A 16,144-nucleotide genomic window follows, 5' to 3' on the forward strand; every position below is an offset into this window, starting at 1 on the left:
TGAGCGCACGTCCAGGGAGGCCCGCGGTCGTCTGTGGGGGGCTCCCCGCGCCCCGGAAAGGGCTCCGTCCTGTACCCAGCCCAGCCTGGCCCGTGGTCAGCGCGGTGTCCAGGGCCTCCCGGGAGGCGCTGTCCCCATGCACTGGGCCTCGCCCCTCTCCAGGGGGCGCCCAGCCCGACACACCCGCACGCCACCCCGGCCCTGCGTTCCCACTGGCCACCTTCTCAGTCCACACTCACACTCATACCCCAGCCACACGCGTGGGCACACCCATCTTGACTCGCTCACCCCTGCCCGCTCACACGCCTGGCAACACACCATCGCACCCGCACACACCCGCACACACTGATCTCACCGCGCACACGCGCACCGCTCGCCCCCACTCGCACCCCCACTCGCACCCACCCATTCTCTCCTCCACACGTTCCTTACACGCTCATGCAGTGCACACTCCCGTCTGTCAAACACACCGCTGCTGTGTCCCCTGGCCCCATTCAGGCCACAGTGAATGTGAGGGTGAGAAGAGTCTGACCCTGGCCTGCCCCTGCCCTCTCCCCTCCCCTCCCCTCCCTCCTCCCCACCCCTCTCCCCCCTCCACCCCTCCCCTCTCTCCCCACCCCTCTCCCCCCACCACCCCTCCCCTCTCTCCCCACCCCTCTCCCCCCCCCACCCTTCTCCCCCCCACTCCTCCCCCTCCACCCTCTCCCCCAACCACCCCTCCCCCTCCACCCTCTCCCTCCCCTCTCCCCTCCCCTTACTCTCCCCTCCCCACCCCTCCCCTCTCCCCTCTCCCCTCCCCTCCCTTTTCCCCACCCCTCTCCCCCCTCCACCCCTCCCCTCTCCACCCCTCCCCCTCCACCCTCTCCCACCACCACCCTCCCCTCTCCCCTCTCCCTCCCCTCTCCCCTCTCCTTACTCTCCCCTCCCCACCCCTCCCCTCTCCCCTCTCCCCTCTCCTCCCTCCCCTCTCCCCTCTCCCCACCCTTCTCCCCTCCCCACCCCTCTCCCCTCTCCCTACCCTTCTCCCCCTCCCCCTCCCCACTGCAGCCTTCTACAACTTCTAAGCTGACCAGCGCTGGGGACTCCTAGAACATCATCAGGATTCAAACACAAGTGTACAAGAGCAGGGGCAGGTCCTCCCCCTGCCCGGGGGGGCCAGCAGTGCCCACCCACCCCAGTCCTCCCAGGGCTCCTCAGACCTGCACCATCCTCCAGCACTTCACCCAAGGGACACATAGGAGGACACTGACTCTCCCTGCACGGGTTTGAGCCTGGCCGCCTCACCTGTCCATTGAACTCAAGGTGATTCCACAAAAGCGCCTGTTTTGCTGGCCCTGCAGCGTCCTGTATGACAGTCACTGGTCCCATATGGCCATAAATTCTGCTTCTCTGAGGTCCAGTCATGGTTCAAGTGCTCAGCAGCCACACCTGGCTTGTGTCCACCATACTGGTACCACAAGCCACCCACTTCCATGTCTGCAGCAAGTTCTCCTGGCTACCACCTCTCCGGCCCTCACCTCAACTGTCCCCAAACACTCCTGGGGACAGATGGTTGTGCATCAAGTACACAGACAGGGAGCAATCCCTGTGTGGCCCAGGGAGCTCCAGACACCTGGGCAGGTCCCAGGCAGGGGCTGAAGTGAAATACGGCCCAGGCCACTCTGGCCTGGAGTCTCCCTGGCCAGGGGTGGGGGCCAAGCAGGAGTGGAGGATTGGGAACCCTGCTCCTGGAGACAGAGAGGCCCCTCTCCAATGCCATCACCTCTCCCATCTCCCACCGAGATTTGGGTTCTGCTGCCACCCGGCATTTCAGAAAGAATGAGTTTTCCAGCAACGAGGTTTAAGAGAGATTGGAAATCATCTTGTGTGGTGGACGCGGGGTCTGCACGCAGCAGTGTGCCTGGGGTATTTGACACCCAGGGGCCATATGTTTTTTTTTTAAACCCCTCCTGCTTTACACAATAGTATTTTCAGTAATTATTGTGTTTTCAGTTAGTTTTGATACAATTAACAAGTAAAAAGAAGAATGCATTTCAATTTTAAAGATATCATTCTCAGTACAAAATTCCAAACAAAAATAGCACACCTCACAGGTTTTTCTCGATTCCCTGTTTGACCCCTGACATAGATTCTTGTCTTTCTTTAGAGCAGGAAAGAAAGTGCACACAGGTCAACACACAGCACACAGGTACGCGTATAATAGCTTGTCAAACATACATATTACACATGCAGAGTCAGACCTCAGCCTCGAGCTTCAGTCTGTCCTTCCAGGAACCCCACCTCGCTCAGGAAGATCAAGCCAGGACTTCCGAGGGCCAAGCAGGCAGAGGGGTCAGTTCTCTGGTGACTTAGCTTCCATTCATGGGGGACAGGTTCAGAGGGGACTATTCCCACACAACTCCCCAACTTGTTCGAGTAAGTGACCCAGAGCCCAGGTGAGCAAGACCCTGGATGCTTCTGGCCTGCAGAAAGTTGTCCCCCCTGGAAGGCACAAAGGGACGTTCTCTGTCCCCTGCTCAGGCTGTGCCGACTCTCCTCCCCTCCCCCGGCAGCCTTGACCTGGCACCTGGTGGGGAGGTCTCAGGACGCCCCTCCTGGCCCTGCTGTTCACTGACCTTCTCTCCATGTGACCATGGGCTCAGGCCAAGTCCCACAGGCCCATCAGCCCCACCTGAGCAGGACCCATTGGTATCTGAACCAGGACCCTCTGCCAGGGCTTAGCTGCTCCCCACAGAGACCCTGGGACCTGGGAAAGCCCTGGGGCAGGTAGGAAGGTCCGCGGAGGGCAGCCCTGTGTGACATCCGACCTCCAAGGACGAACAACTTGTGCCTTCCCAGGGTTGGTCTTCGGGCTGCCGAGGTCACGCCTGCCCACAGAGTGCAGGGAAGGGCCTTGGCGGCATGCAACCCTGCACTCGGGGAAAGGGTCTGGGCTCCAGTACGGCACACCCTCTGACTGTGTATATGGCATTCATGGGGCAGGGGCCCCCTGGTGGCGGGGGAAGGGCACAGGGGACGTCCTTGGGTGACAGGAATGTTCTACTCTTGGTTGTGGTTGTGGCAGGAGGAGGGTGGATTTCACAGTGTGTGCTGAGGAGGGTGGATTTCACAGTGTGCAAATTATACCTCCACGAATCTGGCTTAGAGAGATTGCACTTGGAATTTATTAGTGCAATGTTGGTGAGAACAAAAGTCAGGAAACATCTGGGATGCCTAGCTGTGGGGAATGGTCAAATAAATAACAGTACATCTGTACAATGGAGCACTACACGGCCACTAAAAAGGAAGAGGTGGATGTTTATATCCTGAAATTGCATAGTCCATCCCCAGGAGCTACTGTTATATGGGAAAAGCATGTGTGGTAGTGGTGGTGCTATGTGTACACACACTTATACATGTATAGACTATTTCTAAAAAAATCTGTAGTCACATCTGGGGAGACTGCGAGCAGTCAAGGATGATAAGAAAACCTAAATTTCACTTTAGACTCTTAAAATTTTTTTGTTGTTGTTGTCAATGGATCTTTATTTTGTTTATTTATATGAGGTGCTGAAAATTGAATCCGGTGCCTCACACATGCTAGGCAAGCGCTCTACCACTGAGTCACAACCCCAGCCCAACTTTACACTTGATATTGCACACAGAAATTTTTACCGTACAGTTTCACGCTTACAAAATACCCCAAACCTTTTGGCCCACTTCTTGGCTCCCTCTGTGGGATGTCCTGCCTTAAAATATCCTGCAAATAAGTGCTGTAGGCATTGGGGACTCCGGAGTCTGCTGGCTTTCCTTAACCCACCCTATATGTTAGCAGTGTTGTAGGTTCACTGAGGAAAGAAAACGGATTGGCATAGGTAAAGCATCAGTACCCAGCAGGTGCTTAATAGAGGCTTTTTCTCCTTACCCTCTCACCTTCTGTCATACCCACTGCACGCTGAATGTCCCCCAAGCCCACGGGCCAAGAGCTTGGTCCCTAGCAGGCCACTGTTGGGAGGTGGAGAAACCATTAGGAGTTGGGGCCTAGTGGGAGGTACCTAGGCCACTGGGGGTGTGCCCTCCAAGAGGGGCCCGAGTCCTCTCTCTTCCTCTCTATTCCTGGCTCATGATGTCAGTGGTATTGCGCCACCACGTGTTCCTGCCACGGTGCTCTGCCTCCTCAGTGGCCCTCTGGCTCATCAGAGACCCAAAACAATGGGCAGCCAGTCATGGACTGGAATTCCCCAAACCATGAGCCCAAATAAACCTTCTCTCTTAGAAGTTCATGATCTCAGGTATTTTGTTATAGCAAAGGAAAACTGACTAATTCATCTACTAAGAAGGAGCATTTGAGGGTCAGAGTTCCCTCTGCTGCATTTCCAACGGTGGGAAAAGCCCCACAAGTCAGCAGTCCTCCTGTCCCATACCTGCACATTGTGTTGCTGTACCCAGAGTCAAGAGTGGAGAGAGATTCTTGGTTGGGGGGAAATGCTGTTATAGAGCCAGGAATTGAGTACTTTTTCTGGAACATTAAAGCGTCTCATTTTAGTTTCCCATCCATTCATTCAATAGTGTGCTGGATGCCAGGGATTTAGTGATGGGCATAGTTTCTGCCTCATGGTGCTCAAGCCGATGACCCATCCTATAATTCATGAACAACAAAACTTACTAGTGGGAAGCTCTATGGGTTCTGACTTATAGGGTTGTATCATCTCCTCCGTAATCAGGATATAGAACACTTTATCAGTCCTGCCCCCAATTTTCTCATTCCCCTGGTGACCCACCCTCCTGCCACCTTGCCCCCAGCAATGACTGACTGGTCTCCTGTCCATAGAGATCTGTCTTTTGCAGAATATCACCAACGAAACCACACGGGCTGTCGTGTTTGAACTAGCTACTTAGCAGAACAGGTTAGGGTTGATCTTTGTTGTTGTAAGGGTCCGGCGAAGCGTCGGAGGAAGAGACCACACAAGAGACTGGCTTCATGCAATTGGCAAAGGGGATTTATTGATTCAGCATGCTGAGGTTCCAGGCTCACTCAGGAAGATAGAACAGCCCAGAGCCCAGAGCAGAGGTCAAGCAGAGCTTAAGTACACTTTTTGGGGAGGGAGGGAGGCTTTGCATACATCAGAACAAATCATCGTGAGGCTCGGGAAAATTGAACAACAACTCTGAGACATGATTAGTACATTCGTTGGCGGGAACAGTCTGGACAGGGGTGATTGGTCACTTCTAAGCGGGGTACACATTCAAACTCATTGGTTTTAGGGCCTCAAGGACTACGTGACATACTACACAGAGTCCCAGGTTATTAGACAACCAGTGGAAACAGTGGAAATATTTACTGGGCAGTTCCAGTATTGTCCTAACAGCTACAGGGATTACAGGTTCTGGGGGTAGCAGAGGAATTTTAACAATACCTGGTCTTTCACTTTTTAACCCAGGCCTTGCAGTTTAGAAACTTTACCATGCCCGGTCTTTTACACTTTAACTCAGGCTTTGCAGCTTAGAAATTTTTCCTTTACATTGTGAGTACTGTTGCTAAGTGGTATCTTTGTCTGGGTGGACCATTTTGATGTCATCTTGGGGACAAAGAAAGACAAGAACTTTGACCAAACTGACCTTGAGTGGGTCCCTTACTGGAGCGAACGACATTAAATTCTCTCCCTGGGCGCAGTTAGGTCTGGAGAGACAGATGTAGTGGCGACAGAGAGACAGACGTGCCCTGTCTTGCATCCCCCAATCTGTGGATGGTGAGACTCACAGTCGCTTTGGTGACTGATGGATTCGTTTAGATTTGGACAATACAGACCCGCTGCCCTGAAAGCCAGCACAGGCTTGGCTCACAGCCCCTGTCCCCGGGCTTTATGACACCACTGCTGAGTCATAGAGGTCCTGCCGGCCCAGAGAAGCCCTCTCGCGGTTCCTGCTGATGCTGGAGCCCCTGGGGCAGAGTTTGGCCGCCTGGTGCCCATGGGGGAGGATGGAGTTTCTCGGAACCTCTCAGACCGCCAGCTACTGTGGCCCCAAGAAGCCCTGCGTCTCGATGGCGCCGCCCGAGGCCGTGCAGAGCCCGGCCATCCACGAGTGCTACCAGCCCTACCACCTGCCGGGGTACCGCTACCTCAACTCGTGGAGACCCAGCCTCTTCTGCAAGGTCTCCGACGGCCAGGCCTGCCCGGATGAGTGTCGCCGCAGCCCCCTGCGCCCGCCCACCATCCTGCCCGCGCTGCGCTCCGCGCTCTTCTGTCGCTACAGTGCCCAGGACTGGGACCAGGCCACCCAGCTGCAGCTGCGGGGCGCCGAGGCCTCGCGGCTGTGGGCTGGCCGGCTGACCGGCGACACCATGAGGCTCATGCAGGACAAGGACCAGCTGACGCGCCAGATGCAGGAGGGGACGTCCCGGAACCTGGGCCAGAGACTGACGGACATCGGCTTCTGGAAGTCGGAGCTGTGCTACGAGCTGGACAGGCTTCTGACGGAGAACCGCAGCATGGACACCCTCAAGAGGCGGCTGGAGTGCGGCGCCGAGGAGCTCAACTGTCCGCTGCAGGTGAGTGCAAGCGCCAGGGCCCGCCCCGTCGGGCACCGCACCCTCCTCCCCCTGGACCGCGGGTCCAGGTGACAGGCACCGCCAGGGGGTGTGCGCTGCGTCGATGTTGATGACCGCACCTTCAAGGTGAAATCGTCGGTTCAGGATAAGCTGAAGGGAAGACTCCTCAGGCCGAAAGGGGTTCCATCCGGGTGGCGGGGTTCCGTGGAGACCCGTGCGCGCCAGCGCGCCCCTGCGCAGCTGCGTAGGTGGTCCACCTGGCGAAGGGCTTCCGAGGACACGCCTGAAATCGCGCTTGCGCTTCCTCCCTGCCGACGGCTCGTGCCACGCCCTACACTTCTCGTTGGTGGTTTTCTACCTGCGTGGCGCGTAGGCTCCACCAGGCGGGGTGGGTCCCCCGTGCGCACCTACAGGGTCCCCCTGTCCTGGGCGGGTTGCTCTGGGCTGCAGCAGCAGGTGCTCCGGGGCGTGGCCCAGCCCGGCAGGGACTGCAGAGGGAGACAGATCAGCCTGCAGCCCTCCACCTGGTGCGGTGGGACCCGGCTCCTGTCTGAACACTCTGCCGTCAATGGCAAATGGAGTTCTACCACTTCCTATGGCAGGCTCCCGCCCGAGGGGAGCCCTCCGGTCCTCTCCTGGAGGCCGGAAAAGGGGTAGGGAGAAGGCCACCATGCCGCTGTGTCCCTTGACATCAGGAGGAGGTCCCCAGAAGGCCCTCGTGGGTTGGCCTCTTGAGCCCATTTGCGGGGCTCCCTGGCTGCAGAAGAGTCTGGGGAAATGACTGCTTTTCTCTGCTCCTGGAGAAAGGCATGGAAGGGGTTGAGTGGACATTGGGTAGGGAACTGGTAGCTCTGCCTCATGCCGTGGAAACCATCTTGGCTACACTGGACATTCCAGAGACCCAGGGCCTCCTGCCTGGAAGCCTCCTACAGCCGTTTCTGCCCTGTTCTGTGCGGGAACGTGGTAGGAGACGTCCTGCCTTGAGATGCCCGAAGAGACACGGCAGCATGTCTCTGGGACTCCCAACCCCATGAGAGGAAGGCGTCCAACGTTGCCTTCATCTGCTGGCTGGCCCCTCAGGAGAGGGGTGGGCAGGGCCGCTCCTCAGAGCCCCACAGCAGCGTCCATGGCCTACTGCCCCCCTCTCCTGCTCCCACTCCCCAGCATGTCTGCAAAGCCCAGCTCTGCCTGGTCCCATGTGACCCCTTTGATCAGCCATAGGGAGGCCCAGGGATGGGAGGCGTCTCGGTCTCTCCACTTCTCTCCGTCCTCTGGCTGCCTTCAGCCGGGCAGCTTCTCACTGGACATGGACATAACTACTTCCTTCCTGGTCTTCCACCTCCTGCTCCCGTGCAACCTGTCCTTCCCTCCCCCCAGCAGCAGAGGGTGACTTCAGATATTCCTCCACTGGCTTCCTGGATGGAGTCCCAGGATCTAACACCCAATTCCTGAATTCCTCTTCCCCTCCCCCGTGACCTTGCCCTGCTCCTGCTCCAGCCTCACTTTCTCCACTCCAGTTCCCACGGCTTCCTGTCTGTGCATTCTCTGGCCTCTTGCACCTGCAGCTCCTGTTTCTTGCCCCATGTCTCCACTCATCTCTGCACTCTGCTTCTTATGAGCAGCCTCTCTGTCTCCTCCCTAGAGAAGTCCTCCCTGAGCCCTGCCCGTCCACGTCACCGCCCTTATCCCAGGTGGAGATGATCACGTTCCTTCAGCTGTGTCCTTTGAGCTGGGTTGAAATGCACAACCAGCCTGTGAAAGGTGCACCCGTCTCACACTTATCGGCAGATGAGGAGACCGAGGGTCAGAGAGGCTGAGTGACCTGCCCAAGTGCACGTGACAGGAAGGGACTAAGCCTGGATTTAAACTTATGAGAGAGCACACATGGAGGACAGCAGCTGATACCATCTTATCTGAGATCATAGTGACCTCTGCCATATCTATTATTGTAGCTGGGAAGGCTGGGGACAGCTTGTGGAGATTATATCTCAGTCACCACTGGTTCCTGGGACACTGCCTTATCCTGTTTTCTCTACACGGGCCCTGCATCTCCTCACACGCTGGCCTCGGCATCCCACGGTGCCCACCGAGGGAGGCAGAGCCCTCCAGAGGCCTCTCTGAGGCCCTATGAAATACCAGGTCTCTCAGAGGAATGATGGGACTCCAGCAAAGTCCTGTGTGTCACCCGAGCTCAGGGTCAATGTCCAGCCCCGGGAAGAAGACACTCTGTCCTGATCTCCCTACAGGTGGCCCTGGAGTGTCTCTACCATCGAGAGAAAAGGATCGGGATTGATTTGGTCCATGACAGCGTGGAGAAGAACCTTATCCGGGTGAGGTGTCTCCCAGGCTACCACCACCCCCAGGGAGTGGGCAGGGCAGCCGGTCGGTCCACGTCTAGGAGGAAAGACTTTGGTCTCAGAGGCTGCTGTCCACCTGCCTGCTCCCTAGCTGCTAGGCCTGTGGAGAGCAGACATGGCGGAGGGGCCCAGCAGGGCTTTGCCCCCAGCTATGGTGGCCAGCAGGAGGAGGAGGGGGAAGGGGGCGAGGCAGAAAGGTACTGGGGACAAGATGTGGGGGTCCGCCTTCCAGCAACTCGCCCCCACTGACCTCCTTCCCCCAACGAGGCCCCGTCCCCCAGGTTCCCACCATCTTGTTAAGTTATGAGCCCCTCAGTGATCAGTTCATGGAAGAGGTCGGAGCCCTCATGGTCCCGTCACCTCCCGCCTCTGAACACCGCTGCCCTGGGGACCAAGCCCTCTGCACCAGAGCTGTGGGGTGATATTCCGTATCCAAACCACAGCGTGGAGTTCCTTGGCCCCCAGTCTCCTCATTTCCAAGTTGGGTACAATAATAATTCCACCAAGAGCAAAAACCAAAGCTAGTGTTTCTCGAATGCCTGCTGCATGTGCACAGCAGACTTCATCCTTCTTCATCGGCATTATTGAATGATCATATATACGTGAGCTCCCGTCACACAGTATGTGCTGGATCTTATTTTAATCCAGAAGCAAATAGAGAGAAATGAAAGTAGGGCAGGGCAGGTGGTGTTCTGCAGCTGGCCCCTGGCTGTGGGCGCCTCCCCTGGCTCTCACCTGGGGGCGGGGAGGGTGGGGTGCCGGAGGGGCGCTCTGACCGGGGGAGTTTCTGACCCGGGTCCACTCTTTCTGACCTTTTTTTTATTTCAGGAAGTAGATTTGCTAAAATGTTGCCAAGAACGGATGAGACAATTAGCTCAACGGATCGACATCCAGATGCGGTAGGCCCCACTCTGCCCGCCACAGCGTCCCGGGGGGCTCTGTGACTTCCAGGTCACCAATTCCCGTGGTGCACAGGCTGGTTTTAAGATCTGGGCATGATGGTCGTGAGATGCGCAGGCTCAGGCCATCTCGTGAGTGGCCTGTTTGCAGTGAGGCCCTGGTGGAGGGCAGCAGCCTCCCCGAGGCCCGTCCTGTCACCTCCCAAGCCACGCGGGGAGCCAGCAGTGTGGGTGGCATGGGCAGCTAGGTGAGGGACGGGCCCTCTGGAGGCCTTCAAAAGGAGTCAGCTTTTTGTTCTTGGAAGATGACGTAACCAGTGTCGAGAAAGGCCAGGGCCCCTCTCCTGATTAAAGGGAGACTGAGATTTACGGGGCTTGGGGCCCATGGCCAAGGCCTCGGCTCCCCACCTGGCCCTGGGCGGGCGCTCACCTCTGACTCTCCCGGGACTGCTGGTCAGCTGGCTTTCCCTCTTCACTGACTTTGTTTGGGGGCTGGTGGCGGTACTGGGGCCTGAACTCAGGGGCACTGACCACTGAGCCACGTCCCCAGCCTATTTAACTTAGAGACAGGGTCTCCCTGGGTTGCTCAGTGCCTTGCTTTTGCTGAGGCTGGCTTTGCACTCACAGTCCTCCTGCCTCAGCCTCCCGAGCCACTGGGATGACACACTGGCCGTTCTAGTTTCCACTCCCAGCCGCGGTGTGTGAGGGCTCCTTTTCCCCCAGCCTCCCAGCCCCTCTAACAGGGAGGAGGTGAGACCTCGAGAGGGTTCTAATACGCATTTCTCTGATGACTCGTGATGTTGGATATCTTTTAAGACCCTATTGCTTATTTACATGCCCTCTTTGGAGAAATGCTTCCTCAAATCCTTTGCCAATTTTTAAATCAGTGTGTTTTCTTGCTGTTCTGTGGTTGAGTTCCTTATGTATTTTTGGATATTAACCATTTATCAGGTGTGTGGTTTGCAAACACTTTTCTCTTTGCTCAGTTGATCGGTTTCTTTGCTGTGCAGAGACTTTACAGTTGGATACAATCCCATCTGTCTGTGTTGGGTTTTGTTACCTGAGCTGTTGCAGTTATATCCAAAACATCACCTCTCAGACCCGCGTGGCGGGCTTTGCCGGTTTTCTCCCAATAGTTCTATAGCCTCTGATCTTACATCTTGGACTGTTTTGAGTTGATTTTTGTACACGTGTGGGGTAAGGGTCTGACTTCATTCTTTTAAATGTGGATACCCAGTTGTCCCCTAATCAGTTATTGAAGAGACCGTCCCTCCCTATTGTGTGTCTTGGTAGCTTTGTTGAGAATCAACCGACCGCAGACCATTTTTTCCTTCTGGGCCCTCTTCTGTTCTTTTTCTGCACTTATTTCTGTGATCTCCAACTTATGTTAAGAGTCCGATTTCCCACTCATGGCTGGCATAGGGACGTGGCAAAACAGGGCCCAGGGTGGCAGGAGGCTGAGGTTCAGAACAGGGGACAGTTAGAGCTGGCGGAGTGGATGAAAGCCCAGACAGGAATTTGGGGAGCGGAACTCCAAAGAGCACTGCTGTGGTGGGTGGGGAGGGCCAGGCACCACCCCCGACGGTGAAACCAGGAGCGGGGGGCTGGAGACCAGAGAGGCTGAGACAGACACACAGGCGGAAACAGACAAGGAGAGCCAGGAGCGGCACCACTCCAAGAGACAGGGAAGCTGGTGCGGTCAGGCACACCTGTGATCCCAGCAACTCGGGAGCTGAGGCAGGAGGGTCACAAGTTCAAGGCCAGCCGGGGCAACTTAGCCAGACTCTTTCCAAAAATATCAAGGGCTAGGGGTGTAGCTCATTGATAAAGTGCCGCTGGGTTCCATCCCAGTACTGGAAAATGAGAGCGAGGAGGAGAGGGATATAAAGAGAGAGAGAGAGACAGAGGAAGGGAGTAGGGAGGCAGAGGGACAGAGACAGACAGATGTGCCAGACAGAGACCCCAAGAGGTGGACAAAGACAGAGAAAACCCAAGAGCTGGAGAGGGGGCAGACATGGAGGAGGAGAGGGAGAGGGAGGGGACACTGGGAGAGAGAGATGGAAATGACCAGGGAACTCAACACAGGCAGTTTGCTTTGGGCAGCGGCTTCTCGATTGATGGAGGCCTGTCACCTGGGGGGAAGCAGCTTAGCACCTGGAGGGATTGGAATTGTCCTAATTCACTTGGAACCTCAGAGGCTCAGGGCTGGGGCCATGGGGTACATCCTCACTCCCTGGGGGAGGCCCCGCTGCTGACCTGATCGGGTGGCTTCCTGCACCCGCTGTTGACTGGTGGTTTCTGGGCAAGGAAGGCCTGTGGCCCATGGCTGCCCCGGCACCTCGCCCCACCAGGAGCAGAGAAGTCTCTTCCTGACGGGGCAGGGCCAGACTTGGCCTTCCCTGAGCTCTGGCACCAGCCTGGCCCTGGGCTGTGTGCCAGAAGGCTGGACCTCACTGGCAGGGCCAGGCAGCTGGAGCAGCTGGAGCAGCTGGAGTTGGAGGCCCCAGCCTCCCCGGTCACGCTCTGAGGTGCACTTTCACATAGGTTCCTGTTCACTGGGTGGGGTGGCAGGGCCCAGTTTCTCCTGACTCTGCCAATTCGTAAGGCCCAAAGGTCCCGGGATGGTTCCTCCTGCCTGACAAGACCTCTGTATCCTGATAGGTGGGAACTCACCATCGGGATTTAGCTTCCTTGCTCCTGGGTTGCCTGAAACCAGTGTCTGTGACAGAGAGGCAGACAGAGGAGAGGATGGGGAGACAGGGCCCACGGAGGCCCGAGACATTGTAGAGGTGGACAGAGGCGGAGAGAGACAAGACCTGGGGAGGGGCTCACACCAAAGGTGGGAGAGAGGCCCCAGGGAGACCACCCAGTGGTGTCTGACAGCCTCTCTCAGGGAAGGTAGTTTCTATCCATTGTAGAAGTCCTCTAAGTGCTTCAGGACCAAGGCTCCGCTCCATGTTTTGGTGTCTTTAAAGAAGACTGATTCTTTTTCAGTCAACAGAGACACAAAAAGGGTTGAGCCTAGAAGCTTCTGGAGACAAAAGATTCTAGCTGGGATGTAGTTAGTGTTTACTTAGTATTCAGGGCAGAGGGGGCCTTCTGTTAGCAGATTCCATTATTGTTTTTCCTTTAAAGACAGGAACGTAAACTTCCCTTTTAAAATACATTCATTTATATTTTTTAAACGATTTCAAAAGGAGGAGAATACTAAGTAAATAATAGTACAGGTGCTTGCTGTTTGGTAAGATTCATGAATATGGTAGTCAAGGTCTGGAGTTTGGTAAACAGCGGCCTTGTCCAGGCCTAGCTGAGACACCAGCTCTCCGGAATCCAGTCCTGACCCCTGCTCACCTTGGCCAATCCCAGAGCGCACGTTTTTTAAACCCACCCACCCAGTTCCCGACTCCGCCCAGTTCCTGACTCCACCCAGTTCCCGACTCCGCCCAGTTCCCGACTCCACCCAGTTCCCGACTCCACCCAGTTCCTGGCTCCCCCCAGTTCCCCAAACTCCCCCCAGTTCCTGGCTCCACCCAGTTCCCAACTCCGCCCAGTTCTTAACCCCACCCAGTTCCTGACTCCGCCCAGTTTATAACTCCACCCAGTTCTGACTCCACCCAGTTCCCCAGACTCCGCCCAATTCCGACTCCACCCAGTTCCCAACTCCGCCCAGTTCCTAACGCCACTCAGTTCCCAACTCCACCCAGTTCCTAACTCCACCCAGTTCCCAACTCCGCCCAGTTCCTAACTCCACCCAGTTCCCAACTCCACCCAGTTCCTAACTCCACCCAGTTCCCAACTCCGCCCAGTTCCTAACTCCACCCAGTTCCTAACTCCACCCAGTTCCTAACTCCACCCAGTTCCCAACTCCGCCCAGTTCCTAACTCCGCCCAGTTCCCAACTCCGCCCAGTTCCTAACTCCACTCAGTTCCCAACTCCACCCAGTTCCTAACTCCACCCAGTTCCCAACTCCACCCAGTTCCTAACTCCACCCAGTTCCCAACTCCGCCCAGTTCCTAACGCCACTCAGTTCCCAACTCCACCCAGTTCCTAACTCCACCCAGTTCCCAACTCCGCCCAGTTCCCGACTCCACCCAGTTCCCGACTCCGCCCAGTTCCCGACTCCGCCCAGTTCCTAACTCCGCCCAGTTCCTAACTCCGCCCAGTTCCTGACTCCACCCAGTTCCTGACTCCGCCCAGTTCCCAACTCTGCCCAGTTCCCGACTCCACCCAGTTCCTGACTCCACCCAGTTCCTGACTCCACCCAGTTCCTAACTCCGCCCCATTCCTAACTCCACCCAAGCCATTACCTCACCCATTCCCAGACTGCACCTCTGACTCTGCCCAGCACATTGCCTCACCTAGTCCTGACTGTACCCTGACTCCTCCCAGTTCCTGGCTCACCTAGTCCATGACCTCATCCAATCCCTGACAGCTACCAGTCCTTGACCCCACCCAGTTCCCTAACTCCTCCCCCTCCTAACTGGCACTGACTTAATGAGCCTCACTAGTCCCTCAAACCTGGGCATTTCTAGCGACCCTGCCTTCGCCCATGTGGTCTACTCAGCAGCAAGTTCTCGTTCCCCTGTGTCACTTTGTTCATGATGTCTTCCATTTGTTACGGAAACCCTATTCAGACCCTTCTCAGGTAGCCCTTACCTTATCCTAGAATTAATGGTTTCCTCCTTTGGGTTACTTTGTATCCTTTTAAAACTCTCACCGTTGCTCTGACCAATCTGTAGTGTATTTTTTACTCTGTTTATACAAATCTCAGCCACTTGAAGGCAGTGACCAAGTCTTACTTATGTCCTATCCCTTTGTGCTCAGCAGTCATTCACAATAATCTAGAAGTAGTTCGACTTGATACAGGTTTTGTCCAAAGTATGAATTAGTATCTTCTAAATTAGTTCCACAAACTACAGCTGGAGGGACAAATCCAACCCACCATCTGTTCTTATAAAGTTTTATTGAAAGGAATCCATGCCCATTCATTTACATATAACCTGTGACTGTTTTGGGCATGGTTGTAACAGGGACCATATGACACACTAAGCCTAAAATGTTGGCGGTCTAACCTCTTACAGTTCATGCCTTCCGTTTCCATTCTAAAAGACAGCAGCTCTGATTGGATTCAGGGGACTTGCAAGTAGGGGTGGCTTTGGGTACATGGTGGGAACCTCAAAGTGGGAAGAAGGCTTGAGAAACCACTGGGTGTGGACAGACGCTTCCTGGGAGTCCAGGGACTTGGCTTGCAACCTGTTCTCTGTATTCCCCTGCTGTGTGACCTTGGGTGGTGACTCTGGGTAAGTGCCTGGCCCAGGGACACATCCTTCCTCCCTGCAGGGATAACCGAGATGCTCAGCACGCCCTGGAGAGAGACATAGAGGACAAAAACTCTGCCGAGTGTATTGACGAGCAGTGCTTTAACCTGAGAAACACGTCGGACTGCATCTCCTTCTTCCATGGTGTGGAGAAGTGTGACGGCACGTAAGTACTGGACTCTCTGCCACCATTCTGGGCCATCTGTGGGACCAAGGGCCTGGGCTTCTGCCATGGCACCATAAAGGGGTATCGTGTGCCAGCCAAGGAGGGACAGTAAGATTGAATGGGAACCCTCTGTTGCAAGCAGCAGAGTCAACTTAGGATGACATAGAGTTAACTGGAACCTGCAGCGGGGCCACAGAGACAAGGGGAGGTTTCTGGCCGTTTGACAGAAGGCGGGGAGCTATTCGGTTGGATTTGTCAGAGGGTGGCCATCTTTCCACCCCTGGCCCACCTTGTCCAAGATCCAAATTCCAGAAAGAGCATGTGGTTGACTTAGTGAGGGTCACACAGCCTCTGCTGCTCTGCCAGGGCACCCTGGGGTGCCTCTCTTGGCCATCCCACCAGACAAATTCCAAAACAAAAGGGCTGTCACCGGCAGGAGCAGGCATCCCTGCTTGGTGGGGAGAGTCAATGACGCCTGGAGGGTGGATTCTAGGACAAGGCTGCGGCTTTAAGTCCCAGCCTCCAGGCTGACACTTTGGACGGTCACTCAGTGTCTTTGGACTCCATTTCTGCACCTCTGTCACCCAGGGTACCTGCTCCCCAGGGCTGCTGTGTGTACTGAAAGGGGGGCATGGGACGTCGTACGCACAGAGACTGGGGTGGATAATAATGGCCGACCGTTATCAGAGCTTGCTTTGTATCCTCATTTTCTTGTCCTGGCAGCAATGAGGTGGTGCCTTTCGTATGCCTGGCACTATGGGGGGCAGGTCACCGCCTGGTGGAGGGTCATGTAGAATTTCCCCACTCTCAGTCTAAGCTCCGGGGGCCAGGAGGGCTGGCAGAGATGCTCTGGTGGAGGGCAGGCGCTCTCTTGG

General features: G+C 56.0%; 1 protein-coding gene across 1 annotated transcript in view; it reads left to right on the plus strand.

The window, feature by feature from the left end:
• Positions 1-5,959: 5,959 nt before the first annotated feature.
• TEKT5 (tektin 5) overlaps positions 5,960-16,144 on the plus strand; it is a gene marked incomplete at both ends in the record, with an annotated part of 39,922 nt that continues 29,737 nt past the window's right edge. Inside the window, 4 exons of the mRNA XM_081300046.1 lie at positions 5,960-6,529; positions 8,776-8,859; positions 9,715-9,785; positions 15,126-15,269. Coding sequence (XP_081156172.1) covers positions 5,960-6,529; positions 8,776-8,859; positions 9,715-9,785; positions 15,126-15,269 — 869 coding nt within the window. The remainder of the gene's footprint in view (positions 6,530-8,775; positions 8,860-9,714; positions 9,786-15,125; positions 15,270-16,144) is intronic.

The sequence above is a fragment of the Spermophilus citellus genome (genome assembly GCF_964194105.1).
Source record: "Spermophilus citellus genome assembly, chromosome: 6".
NCBI lineage: Eukaryota > Metazoa > Chordata > Mammalia > Rodentia > Sciuridae > Spermophilus > Spermophilus citellus.